The sequence below is a fragment of the Ylistrum balloti genome, unplaced genomic scaffold (genome assembly GCF_031769215.1).
Source record: "Ylistrum balloti isolate Yb309-2 unplaced genomic scaffold, AGI_CSIRO_Ybal_v1 Utg370572, whole genome shotgun sequence".
Classification (NCBI taxonomy): domain Eukaryota; kingdom Metazoa; phylum Mollusca; class Bivalvia; order Pectinida; family Pectinidae; genus Ylistrum; species Ylistrum balloti.
Genome location: NW_026782358.1, coordinates 180,910 through 201,567, shown reverse-complemented (window position 1 = coordinate 201,567; position 20,658 = coordinate 180,910). Strand labels below are relative to the sequence as shown.

The following is a 20,658-nucleotide window of genomic DNA, read 5'->3' as shown; positions in this document are numbered from 1 at the left end:
TACAGCTGTCAAAGTTGCAATGATTAAGTGTTGCCCAATGAGTTGATTTACAACCTACCGTTTGGTGAAAAAGTAATTGATATGTGATAGAGAGCGAAGCATGTTTCTTATAGGTGTTGACTGTATGAGATTATGTTGATATGAATCAAATAATGCAGATACCTACCCACATTTTGCATAGAGCACTACTGACATTAACGTCTTTCAAAGTCAATAACAGACGTGTTTATTGCATTTAATCATAATAATTTTCGACACGTAACTCAGTAATTACATCGAATCAGAAAATATGACGTATGTCCTTCAACAGGTGCTGATCCCATCTGGACCAAGCCCTCCACCTCGACGTCTATCTCCATCAGTGAGAACACAGCCACTGCTGTCTCCGTCTATCAGCTGACGGCTACTGACGCGGATGGCGACAGTATCACCTACTCCATATCGACCGGTTCAGGTTTCAGCGTCATCGGTGACGTAGTCTACACCAATACGGCGTATGATTACGAAACAACGACGTCATACGCGTTACAGTTCAGGTAAGCACGACAAACATTCTCGTTAAATTCGTTAGAATGGTCAAGCAAGATGTGTTTTGGCAAGCAGTTTTATGGTTATTAATCCATGAGATTTTAGATAGAGCTTATACTGTTATGATTAGAAACGTGATAGGATCATTGCAATGTTTGATAAAACTTTTCCGTGGAATAGCCATGCTATTTTTTCAATTTTCTGGCATAAGCTTTGCGATTTTCATGGGACAACAAAGCCAATATTTTTTCAATGCTATCAGTATCATGTGACATTCTGATATTGGTTGTATGTTTGTATTGTTTTTTATATTGCAATGTAATGTTTTATAACATTTAACTATAACTTTTTGGGAGGTTTAACAAGATGAATCGGTCTATTGACAATGTCATATTATGTGATATTAGGTTGCTTACATGCATTTGAATAAAGCTACCAATATATAAAACTTATCAATACTTTTGTCAAGGTGAATTAATTAATTAATCATATAATTAAAAATTTCAAAATGAATTGAGTAGAGTATAACTTTATCACATCTTTGGAATCACGGGGTTAGCGCACTGCCCCATCCAGGATTCAACACCTTAAGCCCATAGCATCACTGACAAGTCCTAGAAGGACCAAACAACTATTTCATGCAGTTTAATTGATTATTTGACAATACACTATGTAATTCTAAATTTAGATGAAAAGGTACAATTACTCTTTGTCTCTTTTGTACATTACTGCCAACTTGCTCATACCTGTACTATTTGATAACGATGAGTGATATTATTTTTCAGTGCGACTGATGTCTTTACCCCTGTTACAAGTCCTACACTGACGGTGTCCATCATCGACTACAACGATAACACACCCACCTTTAGTCCCGTCATCTATTCTAAAACTATCCCGGAAGGATCCGCCTCCGGTATGTAATTTTTATGTGGAAAACTAGCGCGGTAAATTTCGTATATTACAAAGTGTACCTAAACAATTAATACTTTAAAAGTTTTATTGTGGCATGCTGAACACTGGACGTTCAGACAAAATCATTTGTCACTCACATGAACTGGCTTACTTGTGAGTAAACTTCCAATTATATACATTATTAATGTATATTTAGCCGTAAAATGCAAAAATAATGATAATGTAATATTTTGCATAAAAAGTCATTTAACGCATTATTGATATTAAATTAATTATAATCTTATCTTTTGTTCAAAATTAGACGTTTATTGTTAATATAATCTACAAAATCGTTATTATTACATGTATATTATAATGTAATGCAGGATGTGTTTCAAGCGGTGCTAGTTTATCTGTTTATGTTTTCTCAAATAGATGAACTATCTTATCCACAGCGACATCTATTGCGGCCCTGACTTGTACCGATGCTGACAGTGGTACTAACGGAAACTGTGCACTCAGTATACAGAGTGGGGACGATGCCTCAGCCAAGTTTACTATTTCCGGTACCACTCTACAAACAACAGGAACAGCCACCGACTACGAGTCGCTCTCCTCACAAAACTATATCTATAGCCTCGTTGTGATAGCTACGGACACACCCACTGCAGGGTCAGTTCTAACCGGAACTGCCTATGTTTATGTCACAATAACGGGGACAAATGACAACACTCCGGTGATATCGGGGACCACGCCCTCGTCAATATCGGTAGGATTGTCTTTTATATCTTCAAAAGAAGGGATGGTTTATATCGTTAGGTAAATGGAGATTTTCTATGGGTTCCTCAGTACTTTTAATTTAAACAGAGCACTGTTTAGGTAACATACATCTCTGCATTAAAATTTATCATGAAGACAAGCTCCATTTTGAGCTGTTTTAGAATTTTCCTTTATTTAAAGCAAGTGCCAACATCAACAGAGTCTCTTCAACATGGAAAAGTACCGCCCACACCCTTACCAATATCGAAAATCGATATGTTATGGTGTTGAATTGCGATTGAAATATATTGATGTGCTGTAAACAGGTGACAAAAACAGCCAATTTGATGATGGAAACGGATGACGTCACAAACACATAGTGCAATTTTACATTGCACAGCAAATAACGCCCTCTATATCCTTAACAGATATGAAAAGAATGTCTTTTTTCTCGGAGGAAAGTTATATACTATCTTGTACTAAAATTGACGACGTGAAGATGTTTAATTATATTCATATTTTCACACATGATTTATTGGAGATACTGCATGACTATGTTCCTGATACTGAATTACAATGGGCATGTTATGAAGCGTTTCTTTATCCATTAAGTCAAAGTACATTGTATCTTAAACAGTACCATTTCAACAAAACGTGTTCTTATTCGAATGTAAAGTTAATGTTTACTCTATCAGAGAAATTCAATATAAGTCGTAAAGATATTCAACACGAAATATCAGCTTTTCAGGCCAAATTTCCTTTAAGCAATTTTGATGACCTCTCAAAATAATGGCGAACAACGATTTCACACCTGACTGTATACTACTCCAGATAAATATTTCATTATATCTAAAAAAAATCAACTGTGTTTAAGTATGTACATTTGATTTTCGTATGATAATGATAAGAAAAGATAAAGTGATGAATTCTGACGGTTGTTAATGTCATTAAACTTTTATTAACTTTTAAGTATGTAGAAGATATTCAAATGCTTTCAGTTTACGAATGAAATATATACAGGTGAAATATATATACAAATTATATTTAACAGGAAACCATATTTTTTTTTCATTTTATTACATTTTTAGGTGGAAAAATTATAATAATAAAAAAGTGATTGTTTGAAATAGTTCGTGAAATATTAGCGCGTTTGACAGTACATTTGACAACAAGTCGACGCCATTTCAGATAGGACGTTTAACGTGATATTCAACCACTTTATGTTGTTTTCTGGTAGAAATAATCCAATACCGTTTAAAGTAACAAATTAGAGAAAGCTCGTAATGCACTCTGGAATTATTTGAAAGGAAACAAACTAATTCAACTATCGCTTCATATGCCTCCGAACAGGACACTCGGCGAATATCAGTGTAATTATATAGCTTTGTGGTCAAATGAAAATGTTACGTCATTACTGCAGTGTTAATAAAGCTTTTCTCTAATTGATATATTCTATGATTAAATATAATTAAAGGTTGTTCATAATAATTATTACTCTGTTCCTGACCTAGGCGTCACTATAAAACTCAGATCAGGTCTGTTGTATGTTATACGCAAAATATTATATATTAAAAATGTTACGTTATCTTTGCATTTTAAAATGAGGCAGCAAATCTCAAAATGATATAGAAATCAGATTCTCCGTTAAAAGTCTCAAATACTCCCAAATTTCAACGGCAGAGAAGCTAAGTCATGGTGTTGTAAGATTTTTAACACTTCCGTGATTTTTTTACACTAGGTTGCTGAGAACAGTGCTGTAGGTACTACAGTAGCGACTATACAGGCGTCAGACGCTGACGATGGCGACGATGGAGTGCTCACATACAGCATCATAGGTATGAACTTAATGATAATGTGTCTTAACAGAGAGAATGCCAATTTATTCTGCAACTGACGATATCAGGTTTAAGTTTTCTGTATTCAGCAGTGGCAATAAAGAGCAATATTATAACTTTTCGTGTATGGAAAATCACTGTTTCTGACCATCAATATACAAGTGGAGTACATTTTGTTCATAATCGGCTCAATAATGTATGGTTGATGAACAGCCATATTAACTGTTTTTATTGAATATTTATTTCTATACCTAATGTTAAACATTATTGGGAAAGATTTCGAACTGTACGGTATGAGACTACTGACCTCATTCGTGAGGCAAAAGCAAACTGCGTAAAAAAAAAAAAAAAAAAAAAATAGAAAATTCACTTCATGATAATATTACTCCAGATAAATGGTGGAAGATTGCTAAATCTATTACTAATTTCTCTAATAAATCTTCTGCAATTCCCCCTCTTTACTCAAACAACCAGTTAATTCATCACCCCACAGACAAAGCTGAACTTCTTAACAATCACTTTACTAATATTTCTACCTCATCACCTAACTTTGATTTACCTTAGACGTCACATCCCAATACCCACTACTCACATACAAATGTTCATGTTACTGAACAAGATGTCTGTGACCAAATAGATATTCTTAATACTAATAAACCTCCTGGCCCTGAAGGTGTTATTCCTAAAATTGTAAAAAAAATCTTCATGCCTCTCCCAAGTTACCTCTTATGCTCCTTTTTAATAAAACATTAGAATCAGGATTGATACCAAACAGTTGGAAACAATCAAATGTAAATGCTATATATAAGGGTAATGGTTCATCTAATGATGTTTTTAATTACAGACCAATCTCCATAACTTCATGCTTCTATAAATCAATGAAAAAAATAATATATAAATATCTTTTTAACTATTTGACTGAAAATAGCATACTTACAAAGCATCAATCTGGCTTTATACCTGGTGATTCTACTGTTTATTTATAATGAAATTGTTAGTAATATGGATAAAGGAAAGGCGCTTAGATTTGTTTTTTGTGATGTCAGTAAAGTTTTTGATAGAGTTTGGCATGAAGTTCACTTACATAAGTTCGGATTATATGGTATCCATGGAAATTTACTTCATTGGTTTGAAAACTATCTTTCTGACAGAATGTAAAGAGTAAAGACGGAAGGTTATTTTTTTCAGTTTAAGAATGTAACAGCAGGGGAACCCCAGGGATCTGTACTCGGACCTCTGCTATTTCTTCTTTATATTAATGATATCACTACTAATGTTTCTACAAATGTCAAACTTTTTGCAGATGACACTTCCTTATATGTAATAATGGATGACAATCCAGCACAGGCAGCACAATCTCTTTACACCGACCTAACTAACATTGGTGAATGGGCAGCAATCCGGGACATAAAATTCAATCCTAACAAAACCACATCAGGTACCTTTTCTAGAAAACAGGACACAAATCACCGACCAATATCCTTTCAAGATAATCAAACCACAGACACTTCAGCACACAAGCGCTTAGGACTAACACTTCAAAACAATGCCGAATGGAAACAACACATTCAGATATATATATATATATATATATATATATATATATATATATATAAAAGCTTACAACAGACTAAACATACTTCCCTTGTGAAAACAAAAATTAATAGGAAGTCATTAATTAAAATGTATGTAGCATTTATCAGGCCACTCTTAGAGTATGCGGATGTAATTTGGGATAATTGTACGACAAAGATTCTCTTAAATCCATACAACTTGAAGCAGCAAGAATCATTACTGGATTGAGATCTGGGACTTCACATGAAAAATTATACAATGAACTGGGTTGGGAAACACTAACGGTAAGAAGAAACAAACACAAACATATAATGATATACAAAATTATACATGCACAGACACCACAATATTTACAAGAAAGTTTAGATCCCTTGATTAACAATCAAGATAATAACCCCTATCCTCTCAGACAAACAAGGCTTTTTAACCCACCTTTCTGTAGAACTAATATTTACTTTGAAAGCTTCTTCCCTCACATGTGCCGCACGATTAATACCACTAATACTGACCTCTTAAATTTTCCCTCAATTGCAGCTTTGAAAAACAACTTGAATAAAAATATAGAATCTGATAGTAAATCTGTTATAATATTTTAAACTGAAGGTAACAGAAGGGCTAATATTATTCTTTGCCAGTTAAGTAACTCCTGTAGTAACCTAAATTATGATATATACAGAGATCACCTTACTTACAGTCCTGCATGTACCTGCTCTGCTGCAAATGAATCGGTGTCTCATTACTTTTTGGAATGCCCTTTGTATGACAACCAAAGAATCTCTATGTTTAATTCTCTCGTCAACTACAGTAATAATAATCATACAGATTTAAATAGTCTTCTTCAAGGCTGTCCTGCTTGTGATTAGCTTACAAATAAATCGATACTTGAGGCTGTTCATACTTTTATTGTTAAATTGCGTCATTTTACCTTTTATACAATTTAGAATGCCAAGGTGTATGCTTTAGTCAACATATTATAATATATATATTAATATATCATTAATTACTTTTAACGACAACTGTGTAAAATATTGATTGATCCTGGCTGCTGATAAATAATGTTTACTGATATTTCTTGTACAAAAGAATAATTCTGTTAATATTAATTTGTTAATAGTTGGTATATATATATATAATTACAGTATATATAAATCCTTTTAATCAACCAATTGATGACAGATGTGACCATGCATTTTCATGCACATGGACATTTGGTCAAACTGTCAATAATATATTTCTTATATATATATTTATATATGAATGTATTAATTTCTATCTGTTATACCTTAAAAAATTGTGTACAATATATTTAGTATACCTTCATGTATGTGTGTATGAGTGAAAGTAGGACGAAAGTTAAATTCTATGAATTACCTCCCTTTATTGTTGAAAGAGTTACCTCCCTTATGTTTGTTATTTTTCATTTCTAACTACCTGTTTGGAGTGAATTTGCATAGGCTTTGCCTGTTATTCAATCCAGTTTGACGTTTACATCTTTTCAATAAAATTTGTTGAAATAAAAAAAAATGAAATGTTGAACATATTTGTTATGTTAACTATAAATGAAATGTTTATACATGATATAGGTGGTAACTCCGAGGCACGGTTCGGTGTGGGGACTACGACCGGAGAGATATATCTTATACTGGCCCTCGACTATGAGACGACCACATCCTACTCTCTTACTGTACAGGCGACTGATGGCGGTTCACCATCAGATAGTGCCACGTCTGTAGTCACAGTGACCGTCACTGGCGTGAACGATAACACTCCAGCCTGTCCATCCTCTAGCTACACTTACAGTATACCGGAGACAAGCTTATCCGGGGTTTGTACATTGACGACAAATACTGATCTTTCTTGTCTCTTCACCGTTAGAAGAATTGCAGGATTTATTTTTGGATATATTCATTAACATTGATTTCAAATATGTAATGTAATCATACAAGTACAAATAATTAATCAACATTTTTTACAAATACATTATCTGCCCGTGTTCATTACATTGAGCTATACATGTCCATTGTTAATTTTTTTGATGAACAGACAGCCGTGACCACTCTAGCCTGCACCGATGCCGATGGAGACCCTGTGACGTACTCAATAACGTCCGGTAACTCCGATAGATGCTTCTCTGTGACAGCTGCTGGCGCATTGTCCACCGCTTGTAGTATGTACCATAATATTCAAATATATTATGAAATATAAACCTCACTTAACATTTTCTATCATAAGAAGTCGATTGCACTAAATTTCATTTACTTTCATTTTCCAGCTTTGAACTATGACACCGGTAGTCAGTCCTACACTCTCGCCATCGATGCCAGTGACGGGAAAACATCTACATCCGTAACTGTTTACGTTAGTCTCACCGCCGAAAACGACAACACTCCCGCATTCACTTCAAATCCTACCGTCAGTCTCGCAGAGAGTACAAGTGTTGGAACAGCTGTGACTACATACACTGCAGTAGACGATGATGTATCTCCACACGATATAGTCTCATACGCAATAACAACAGGTAAAAGACATCGATCTCAGAATCAATTATAAGTAACGTCAACAGTTGAACAAATAAGACATGGTGACTAAGTCGTTTATCACAGTAATCAGTCAAAGAAGGACGAATCAGCTGAGTGATGCAGTTTAATCAATTGTTTTGTTCTACTGTATCTAACTCTCAATTATCAAAAGGTGCTATTCACTAGTGTGTCTTTTGTACAATCTATTATGACCCACATTTTCTGTTGATACCTATCACAAAAAACAACGGAAAGGCCAAGCAACTCTCCAACTTCAATCCCTTTCGCGAATGATTGTATCCCATGTCTGATAAAAGGATGACAATATACGTGAAATTCGGTGATCGCAAGATTTGGTTCGGATGTGATCTATGTTGATAAAATTTGCGAACATAGCGTTTGATATCTTTTCATGTTTTAACGCTAAGTTGAAGAAGATGATCAATTATCAAATACTTTTTAAGGAATTTGTTTAAGGAGAAGATTCTAATATATTTCGGCTGAAGATTATGATAACATTCCTTCTTTGCACTATTACAACAATTCTGCGGCCTGTATCATGTATTATGGAATTGGTTACGTTTTTAGCAAAATTTAGAGATATTTTGATTTAAAAAACTTCCTCATGAGGGTTCAGCAAAATCAAGGTGACGAATTGTTGAAATATAATTCATTATTATGAAATATTCGCAGAACAATAACAAATTCCGTTGGACAAGTAATCAACCGTCAAAGAAATAGCCCTTCATTAGAAGTTTTGCTATATAGATAATCATTCAGGCACTAACAATAAGGAGCAAAAATACTGATAAATTATTTCCTTTTGTTACCAATTAAGCAAAATAAAGATTATAACATGTTGCAGTGAATATAAATACATTTCATTGATAATTAATTATATGTTCCAGTGACAAACACAGGTAGTTCGTACTTCGGAATCGATATCACATCCGGGAGCATCACTCTAACACAACAGTTAGACTACGAGACATATCAGATTTTTGAAATAACCATAACTGCTACTGATGGAGGCGGTCTAGTGGTAAGGGAAATAACTCGTACAGATAGAATGATTAAGCGATTTACTAAAAATGCATCCTCTTATATATTGATGTACAAAAGAAAAACGAAACACGTCGTCAAAATGTTTATTTATCTTAAAATAAATAGTATAAGGTATGTCAGGGTAGTACTCAGTATGTCAACTAAAATATTCAAGATGATTAATTATCTATCTTTCACAAAGAATATGAAACTCTGAAGATATATTATGAAGGCAAAACATATGAAAAAATATCCGGGAAGTTATCCAAATTCAGCAAAAATTTGCAATATTAAACATAAAGAATGCTTGTACATGTATGATCATAGTTCGTTAAACAAAACGAAAATATGCAAATATTATGTACCAGGTAAGATAAGAAATATAAGCCATCTAGGCATTTTTTTTAGAAATAGACACACGTATTTGTGACAGGCCAAATGAGAACCAGTCTCCTAATTTGAGGGAAGTTAGGTAGAGAGTTCCTCAATCGGGATGCATCAAATAATCGAACGATTGAATTACGCTTGGCTTTGATAGCACTGTTCTTAGTCCAAATAAACAGTCAATCACTTTATCTTCACGTAGCCAGCCTTTCAGTCAAAAATTACTGATGTAGATATAAAGGTAATTTACATACTTTGTAGGATATTGGAAAGGGAAACGAATATGTCTTTATTTCAAACTATGTATTATATTACTGATATAGTGTTTTTATATTTCTATCGGGTATTATATACGCATGTATTTGCAATTAACTATTTCAAAGTTTTTCATGTTGAAAGTGTCGTGCTTAACTATGATTGTATTATCAAAAATCCATATTGGCTATAACATTGAGGATTGCTTTACAGGCAACAGGGACGGTGACAGTTTCAGTAACAGACATCAATGATAACTCTCCTGTGTGCAGTCCTTCCATCTATACCCCTACAGTGTCGGAAACCTCTTCAACTGGAGTAACGGTAAGACATTACTGATGGAATCCATTTATAAGAACCTGATATACATCAAAACTGTTTAATTTCGTGAAAGCTTTATTTTCCTTAATTTTGTGGGTACTCTTTATCAACGAATTCACTTGTCCACGAATTACCAAAATCTGTCATATAACTTGGGTGTCCTTGAATTTCTATGAAATCTTTTTATCCGCGAAAACAAATGTCCGTGTTGTTTTAAAAAACGCGAAACTTGAGCTCCGCGAATATCTATGATACACAGTATACAGACAGTGTTGTTAAAACACAAAAAGGCTCATGTATATATGTATTTTATTCTAGTTAAAATGTTTTTATCTTTATAATTCTAGGTCACAACATTTGCCTGTACCGATGGCGACACCTCTGACACGGTGTCCTATGCATTCGTCAGTGGTAATACTGGTAGCGACTTCGCTGTATCGGCGTCAGGAGATATCACACTTGTGAATGGCGAGTATATGACATTACACAGATTTTTATACTAGAAAGTGCTCTGCAATTCTTATCTGTCTCCTGTGATTATATCAAGTGAAGTAGAAAAACGTACAATAACTCAGTCATACCAATCAGCAATCATTTGTGTGAAAAATGAAATCGATTCGTACTTGACGCCTTTTGCTTATAATTTGCCTAATTCGGGTGTGAGACTCGAATATATTTCATTCGTGACAAGATGCGATGTTATACAGAATTTTGTAATAATAATGTCTGTCTTTGGTAATATATATATATATATATAAATTGATAAAAATGAATATATAAGTCAAAGATGATAAATCTTTTTATATAATTTCTTCAATCACGTATCATGCTGTAGTATATTTAGATAATATCGTGCTTACAATTGTTATCGTGCATCTCTAACGGGCCTCCATTATGACGTATTGATACTATGATCTCCGTCTTTTAAAACAGCACTCGATTATGACGCTGGGACCCAGTCATATACATTACTAGTTAAAGCATCTGATAGTTCAAATACAGTCACAGCAACTGTAGTTGTCACTGTCGGAAACGAAAACGAGGATACACCAGCATTTTCATCAAACCCTTCTACAACGCTGACGGAGGATACCGGAACCGGAACTGCTATCACGACGTACACGGCAACGGACGCTGATGCGTCACCCGACAACATCGTCAGCTATGACATCACGGCAGGTAATGTTTAAAAATGTATAAAAATGTCAAAAGGGGTACGTAAGATACACAAAAGAAGTTTGTTACAACATTGTCGATATTGCGAAAATGAGAGACGAAATCCTTAATAAGCGGTGAGGTCGATGATGAGATCTATGGCAATTACTACAAAATGCTTATCAAGAAAAAAAATCGGCAACTTTTGTGTGATATTTTGAATTTCGCTTAATTGCTGCAGTCACTAATGGCGGAACCTCCTACTTCACTATCGATCAGACATCTGGAAATATTCAGCTAGCGCAAACTCTGGATTATGAAACTGCTACAGATTATGGACTGACAGTAGTGGCAACAGACGGGGGAGGATTAACGGTAAGTAGCCGTAGCAAAAAAATCATCATACTTTGTATACATAATCATGCTCAACATGAACATCGATTTTGGTTTTCTCGAATAAACCAATTAACTGCAACATAACCAACGTTTGAAGCTATCATATAGCTGTTTTTAACCTGTTTCTTTTTTAAACAGGGGACGGGTACCGTGACTGTTTCAGTAACGGATGTTAATGATAATACGCCAACATGCACGCCGTCATCTCGTGTTTTGACCGTGGCGGAGAATACAGGTATGGTTACGTTTGTAGGGTACAGGAAAACCTTAAATTTATATATAATGCTCCACATCCCATAACATCCCACGGTTGAAAAAAATCTATGTTCTGTCCCAAGAAAAACTCCATTGCGAACCCCCGTAAAAATGGTGACCTGATGGTACGTCCACCATCGGTAAAACGAAGACGACTAGGCTCAACATTGCATTGCATTTTCAGTTAGACAGAAGCGGAATCTCAAAATACGTGAATGGAAAACACATTTGTTTGACATTTCCGTGATGTGTGATGATATTCTCAACTGTCTATCACTGCTTACTTCAAAACGCGAAATCATATTTTCACCGTGTTGCGACGAACGGAACATAACTGGAAATGAAATCGCCCAATCTGTCCCTGGCCTGAGTTTGTTTTTCGAGCGCTGTAATTTCTGGGAAATGTCCTGGCGCGGTGTTTTGCTGTACGTAATGCATCGTGATTCTGACGAATAAATTTTGATTTTCAAGACAGAGATCTGGTGTAGCATCAGAGGAAAAAATAGATGTCACATGACTTGTATGGACAAAATGGCGGCGCATGGTAGGGGTTCGAACCCCGGCGAGAATTTTTCCGGTGTATAACTCTCCTAAATTCATCCTTCATCTCATGAGAGGGATGTCTTTAAATAGCCGAAATCGTGCTGATAGGGTGTTACCAACATTTAATTTCATTTTGAAGATGCTGTACTTTTAATCCCCTGTACTTTTATGAATTCCCAAAGAATTTTCCGCTCTGTACTTTTATTCCGCCCTGTACTTTTATTAATTTCCTGAGAATTTTCCGCACTGTACTTCTATTTGGCACACGAGAGTATCGGAACGGTATTGCTACAGATAATTAAGAGGAGATGGATGTGATATGAAATATTCCTCTTAACAACAAGGGCTTAAAATGAATCATAAATGTGCTATATATTTATTTCTAGCTGTGAATACGGCGGTGATATCCGACCTCGCCTGCTCTGATGGGGATGCCGGAACCACACTGACGTACGCGATGACGCAGAATCCGGATAATAAATTCGGGGTGACCGTTTCCGGATCTACTGCCTCCCTTGAAGTTATAGGTAAAGTAATCAATATTGAAATGTTAACAGTTAAGTAAATTATCCATAAAATAAGCTTATGAAATCATATCCCGGATTTCTTTAGTTGATATTCTATTTATTTATTTTTAGCATCTCTTGACTATGAGACGACGACATTTTATAACTTACAAGTGACAGTAAAAGATGGCGGTTCACCGGAACTCACAGCTACAGTAACTATCGACGTCAACGTAGGAGATGAGGACGAGGGCTCTCCCGTGTTTACAAACTCTGGTGACTATGATTAACATCGTTTTATGAACTTTTAAATTGTCATACATGAAAATTGACTGTGTTAATACAAATGGGTATGCAAACATCGAATGTTTTAAACTAGATCATAAGAGACAAAATATTTCTACCAATGTTAACAAGTAATGAGCATGCGTCTATTGAAGGCCATAATACAAATATTTACTGAAAGCGGTTCTGTTCTTCTGCTCACAGGAACGTACGCTGTGTCTGTTGGGGAAGACACAGCTGTGGGATCTACATTAGTGACCGTTACGGCTACAGACTCTGTAGATACTGGCGATTCAATATCTTATGCCTTTGTCGCCACCTACTCTATGTTTGAATTGGACACGAACGCCGGAACCATTTTGCTTGTTATGAGCATGGACTACGAAACGGCAACCAATCATCAACTCTTTGTAACCGCGTATGACGGTACAACTTACGTCACTGCCACCGTCACCATCACTGTGAATGACGTCAACGAAGTTGCTGTTTTTGGTAGTTCGACGTACTCGTATGTATTTCTCTTCGTCCTTGACAGTGCAGTTGCATTAATTCAATTAAGGGATCTGGGATGGGGGTGTTTAGGGGTAGGAGGTAGTTGGATTATTTAGCAGTATCGTTATATTTTTTTCTATTAATAATTTCCTTAAAATTCAGCTTGCATTCACTACAAAATAGTCCTAATACACAACTTCTAGATGATTTTTATATTTTAACCACTTATTGGACACAGTTGATGATATATAAAGAGAAATGATCTATATATGATAACTTCATCTTTTTTTTCAGACCGACGTTTGCCGAGAACCAAGCCATAGGATCGACGTTGGTGCAGGTAGCTGCTACAGACGGGGATGCCAGTACCTTTGGTACGATAGCCTACTCAATCTTCTCAGGTGATGGAGCTTCTTACTTTACCATAGACTCTTCCACGGGTATAATCACATCAACTGCCGTCATAGACTATGAAGTGAATACAATATTTTCCATGATAGTACAAGCGGTTGATGGAGTTCCTGCTTTAACTGCTCAGTGTCTCGTCCAGGTGACCATGTCAGACGAAAACGACAACACACCCACCTTTAACCCAACAACGTATACCGTCACACTGTCTGAGGACTCCGCGGTTTCTACGACCGTGACCACAGTATCTGCTACTGATGCTGATTCTGTCAGCAACAATAATAATGTGTTTGAGTACAGTACAACGTCATCCGTACCGTTTACTGTCGGAACAACCACAGGGATAATTACTAGTAATTCTGTCTTGGACAGAGAAACTACAGCAAGGTAAACACGATTATTATAAGAGATTATGTAACATTAAACAGCTTATTATTTCAAATTTGTTCATTTACAGAGAGGTCATTTCAGAAGTTTTGAATTCACAAGGAAGATATTTGGTCGTCTTGATGGCTTTTTTAATGAAATTATAACCATGTGTTCAAAGCTGAATGTGTCGTAAGCTCGTCAATAATTAAAGTAGAATAATCTGTACTTAAAAGATTGTTGTCGAGTGTGTTACATGACGTGGATTGACCTAGATTCATCAGACCGTGAGAGAACGAAAGTCTTTGCCGCTGCAATTGATGGTCTTTGCTCTCTCAAAATTAATCATTCGTTATCATTTCTTCCTATACGCTTTCCCTCCAATAATCTATTTTGAGTTGAATTTTGTTATGTTTACATCTTGAAGATGATTACTCTCCCAGAACACCTACTCTTATTCTCCTTGTATTTTTTCAGGGGCCTCGTGTAAATGGTTTTCTTGTTCATATATTGTCATAGTTTTATTGAATTTAGGTTTTAATTATAATTATGTTGATATTTTGTTATTTTCGTGTTGTTTCTTGTCGCTAAGATGAGAATGAAACACCTGATAATTCTTTGAGTTTTAGTTATGACATGGTGATCCTAGCGACGGACAAAGGGGCCACCCCTCTGACCGGCACCTCCACCATAACCATCTCCTTGATAGATGTAAACGACAACGACCCCATAATATCTGGTACTTACGATAGCACGATAGACGAGGATACCGCCGTCAACACTGTTGTGTTCACAATCACTGCAACTGATACAGACTATCAAGAAAACAGTCAGTTAAGTTACAGCATCAATTCTGGGAATACTAATACAGACTTCAAGATTGAGGTTGGAACAGGAATATTACAAACGGCGAATTCCCTCGACAGAGAAACAACAGCATCATATACTTTGGAGGTTTACGTTGTTGACAATGGTGCGACTCCTAGAACAGCTAGCGTTACATGTACTGTAACCATTGGTGACCTCAATGATAATACCCCAGCATGGACGGCAGCACCATACACATTTGCAGTGGACGAAAATGTTGCAACTGGTACGAATGTTGGCACTATAGCAGCTACGGACGCGGACACCGGGGTCAACTCGGCGATAAGTTACAGCATTATAGGATACTGGTCGGGTGGTTCAAACCCTGTAACCATCGACACTTCAACGGGAGTAATAACAACAAGCGCTAGTCTCGATAGAGAGAGTGTCGACACGTACGTTATATGGTGCCGTGTCCAGGATTCTGGAACTCCTGTGCTGTCGTCGGACACTAATGTTACCATAACAATAAACGACCTTAATGACAATGACCCGACATTTGCCAGTACGACCTTTTCCGCCACAGTGACTGAAAATACTGCTGTTGGCACTTCGATAACAACAATGTCTGCTACGGATGCTGACACGGGCGTCAATGCAGTCATTGTGTATTCTTTCGACACCTCTACAACAGCAGGTGCTAGAGCAGATCTGTATCTGACCATTGGTTCCTCTACAGGCTTAGTAGAAGTAAAATCCTCGATTGACCGAGAGGTTGATGCGACATTTACTGTAGTAGTTTTGGCTGTAGATACTGGTACGATACCTAGAACTGGATCCACAACTCTCACAGTGACAGTAGGAGATGAAAACGATAACTCCCCAATATTTTCTCCGACCTACTACAACGGGGAGGTTCCGTATACAGGTTCATGTAATCCCACTATTTTAACACTAACTGCGTCGGACGCGGATGATGGTGCCAACGCGCAGTTGTACTATTACTTCACAACCTCAAACAGTGACTTTACAATGGACTCTAGCACAGGTACGTTTGCTCATTACATATATACTTAATACTTTGTAACTGTAGTATTGTTTCTTATGTCGAATGCACTTCCACTTGTGACATTGTCCGAAATGTCTCCATGTTAATTGACATTTTGTTTTAATATACGATTGCAGGTGAAATTACTCGGGCGTCAACATTGTCAAGTGGGAAACGTTATATTACCTATGGCTACTCTCATGACGGCGGTAGCCCACAGCTCACGACCAGCACCAGTTCGACTATTCGGATAGATGCGTATACTCCCTCTATTGTTGTAATTTCATTTTACTTGGGGATTAATAAAACATACTACGAGTCGGTAGAAAGTACATTCATCGGTCTGTTAGATGCCGTGTACCAGGTCACATATCCATCCGCCTCGGTCAAACGATGGTGTATCATCGAATCATCCGGAAGGTAAGAATTATGTTGCAGAATATCAGAATATTATTGGGACAGTAGAATCGAAAAAAAAATACTATGGACAGAAAAACAAAGTAAACACGTTTCTTGCATTTAGCTTAGAATGTAATTCCTGTTGATTCTAGGAAATATTTATTTTCCAGCTTGAGTATTGTGCATATGTATGTGTTACAAGACAATACGACGGATTCCGTTAGTAACGTCGCTTCCAATAAAGTGTTCCTCAGTGCATCAACCGCCCAAGGATTTGTGGCTACCGATACGGCGGGAACACCATCAGCAAGTGTTATAGGTAATTCAAACTTGCGGTTAATTTGATTCAAGTCCATGTAAACATTGCGACATCATCCCCTATTTTGCCAGATGCAGAAAATTCTATATAAATTTCATCAGAACTAACCAGACACTTTAAATGTTAATTTGTTAATGTATGGACACTGGGATCTTTTAACTGATGTCAATAATGTAAACAGTGTTTCGAAATGCAGAAAACTCAACCATTTATCTGTTAGATGTAGATTTTCTTTCTGTTGTAATATTGTCTTTTATACATAATGTCATACAGGGACTTCATGGGATCCATATGCCATACAAAAAATACCACTTTACGATAGCGGCTCAACCGACAGTAGCACGCCTTGGATACAAACAGCCACTGGTATCGCCGTAACCACAATTTGTGTTCTTGTTGGTGTCATATGTATTGTCGCGGCAACGGTAGTCATCGTCAAGTACTGCAGAGCTAGGAGGTAGTCTTTTGAGATAATGGAAAAGTCCAGATTTGACATATCTTTTAACAATTGTAATTGAAAATATTTCATCTTAATGATGGTCTTTTGATATCTGTCAATGCTGCAAAATCTTATTTCTGAAGGCTAGAAATAGATTTTTCGATTCTTTCATATAAACGATAATCTTATTTGGATTTAAATTTTCAGAACAGCAGACGCGGCAGAAAGTGCCTCAAGTAAAGCGCCAAGAGCAGAGGTCGTTGAATCAAATGGTGTCGATTCATCTGACAAGCAGCCTCCACCATATTCACGTAATATAATTGTATTGATGTCATAAGGATTGTAATTCAAGTACTGGTGTCCTAGTTAAACTGTTCTTCCAGACATCACGAAAACGATAGCATTTTCAAACACAGTTCTTAATCCACTTTTTTGACTGAAATGCACTGTACCTTGACGGTGAGAGATTACAAAGCTGTACAACCCGATAGGAATATAAGACTCGGTGAGCGTTACGGGATTTTTGAATCTCAAAAATGTGATGTTTTATGCAAATCGGAACACAGCTGACGTATAATGACAACGTGACAGTATTTCAGCTGCCATTTAGATATGCCTTTCGCTTCTAAGTCTTGTAGTAACGTCTATGTTTTTAATTTGTTATAAATTCAGGCCAAGGCCGAAGGGCAGTAGCAGCGGCCTCTGTGAGTATCTGAATATCATTTTCAGTAACAAAATCCCTTTATTTTCATTAGTATAAAATAATATAAGATACTTACTTTTGATTCCTTTTCATTGAAAGACATTCTTTCCTATTCCACTTCGACTTCTTTCGTAAGTTATATCATTTCCAAGTTTCCAAAGTTGTATTCCGTATTTATGTAAAATTATATTTATAAGAAGGAAATTCTCCCGTGATACCTTTTTGTTAAGTGTGTGGCCTCATGATCTTAACATCCTTTCCAGACGTTCAATAGTAAAGCGCCTGTCAGTACAGCATTTGTAGCAGAACCTGGAGGAGATATAAACGCTTGGCAAAAAAAGAGTGATTTTGTTATTACCAATAGAGATTTTGATGGGAGAGCGTTTGACCAAGGTAATATATGAAGGTAAAACATTTGTCATGAAGAAATTTATCAAACAAGATTAAGATCGCTTGTAAAACCAATAATAAATCTTCTATTTTCGTTTGATATCTACATATAAACGTATTGTTATTTCTGAATTTCTTTTCATTTTTAACCTTAACCGAAACATATTGCATTTATTAATTCTTTTCAGCTTCAGGCCAAGTATACGAGTATAGCACGAAGACTGAAAAACGACAGTGGCTTAAAACACCGGAGGGGGACCCCGTTAAGGTCAATATTGGCAACACCAATGACGCGTTGGATGCATGAAAAAATATACATGCATTCATTGTTTTATTCAGAACATTATTTGTTCACGGATCCTATCTACTATATGATACTTATTACAGATATTTGCTCACGAATCCATTATTTTGGTCTATAATTTACATGTAGAAAAGCACGCTTGAGTTCTTAGCTCATGAAATAAGCTAATTCTTCATTTCCTCTATAACTAATCAGCTTATCACTAGAAATGCTTTTATAAAAACGATGCATGAAAATGCAGAAGAAAAGAAAATATATCTTTGTATTGTAAATCTCTTGAACATTGAAAACAAATATACCTTCTGCTGAAAATAGCTGTATCATACAGTGTTTGCATCGTACTGGGGCACTTTAGTAATGCTTTAGACGAAACAAAGAACTCCAGAAGGAGAATGAGAGCAATACATTCGCCCTATATAGATGTAACTTTATAGATGGTACAATCGGAATATTGAATAACTAAAAGGTATTTCAAGTACACGTGTACAATTACTTATTCAGGGATCGACATTTAAATCTTTCATTGTATTTATATGTAATTTATTTTCCTTTTGTTCCTCTACTTCTACGAATAATCGTGTTTTTTTATGTTGCCACGATTTCGTTGATTTTGTATGTTGACGACAATATTGTTGAATGGTTACTTTTAAAGAATTGCTCAGTTTTTATGAATGTACATGTACATGTATCTTACGTCATACGTATTTTATTTAAGGATTCTCTACAATGTTAAGATATGCTTAATTTTGTATAATTTTTATTCACATTCCTTTTTTTGTTTGAAAACGGCGATAAAAATGTTGAAATTTTAAGAATAATTGCATATACAGGTAACAGGGTAAGTTACTAAGTATTAAATTATACGGTACTAGAATAGAACAGTGTAAATCGTAATTTACTATTTTTGACAAGTGTAGTTCACATTTTATTTGTCAAACTATGTTTTATATGTATGTTTATTGGCATATTATAAAGTCATTTTAATGACGGAATAATTCGAAGCAGTAGTGTTATACTCTTTTCACCGATTGACCTTTAACAGGTCAACCTCGTGCTTGTCGTCTTCTGTTGGTACGTTCTCAGGATGACGTTCCCCGTTTTATCGGGCTTGTTTAATTCTTCTGAAATCTTCTAAAAAATGGAATTTCCACTAAATAAATTTCTAGCGCAAACCAAAGCAAGATCTTGTGGGATTCTGAAATAAATACAGCGCATATTAAACTAGTTTTGATATAAGATGTAGAGGCATGCATACTGAAGTGCGACCTGTAACATTTAGGAATGTTAGTTTAGTTCCTTAAATTGATGTCTATTTCTGTGTCGGCCTTGATCATCCTCTTATTTATTTTGTGACGTAACTTTTTTGTAAAGTGGTGCATACAATCATAATCACAATCATCTCTAACTCCTTCATAGCGATATTGAGATACATCTATTACTTGTTCGTGTATTTAAATGATTAAGTTATGTGATCACCGTTGAGAGAAGTGATATTCATTTTTCTGTCTTGAAAAATTGAAAGTGTAATCTGACGATATCGCGAAGGTGGAAATACGAGAACTGTTATGTAATAAATTAGTGTAAGGGCATTTCACACGCACGGCTTTTTTCAAATGAATTCGCATGGCTATAACGAACTTTGATAATGGGAATGCGTGTTTAAGGCCCACAACATATATAGTTTGATAATGATATGGATACATAGATATAGGTTTTTACTACCGTAAGTAAC

General features: G+C 35.8%; 2 protein-coding genes across 2 annotated transcripts; both read left to right on the top strand.

The window, feature by feature from the left end:
* Positions 1 to 572: 572 nt before the first annotated feature.
* Positions 573 to 13,256, top strand: LOC132556469 (protocadherin Fat 4-like). The gene is made up of 16 exons (XM_060220878.1): positions 573 to 595; positions 1,314 to 1,441; positions 1,875 to 2,188; positions 3,917 to 4,013; positions 5,317 to 5,451; positions 7,172 to 7,413; positions 7,632 to 7,755; positions 7,861 to 8,106; positions 9,016 to 9,149; positions 10,004 to 10,114; positions 10,459 to 10,579; positions 11,045 to 11,290; positions 11,508 to 11,641; positions 11,801 to 11,897; positions 12,847 to 12,987; positions 13,099 to 13,256. Exons 1-16 carry the CDS (start codon positions 573 to 575, stop codon positions 13,254 to 13,256), a joined length of 2,451 nt encoding a protein of 816 aa, XP_060076861.1.
* Positions 13,257 to 13,391: 135 nt separating this feature from the next.
* LOC132556468 (protocadherin Fat 4-like) lies at positions 13,392 to 18,929 on the top strand. Its single transcript, XM_060220877.1, has 10 exons — positions 13,392 to 13,759; positions 14,038 to 14,538; positions 15,147 to 16,372; positions 16,510 to 16,792; positions 16,942 to 17,090; positions 17,364 to 17,547; positions 17,737 to 17,840; positions 18,202 to 18,233; positions 18,496 to 18,625; positions 18,811 to 18,929. Exons 1-10 carry the CDS (start codon positions 13,392 to 13,394, stop codon positions 18,927 to 18,929), a joined length of 3,096 nt encoding a protein of 1,031 aa, XP_060076860.1.
* The last annotated feature ends 1,729 nt before the right edge of the window (positions 18,930 to 20,658 follow it).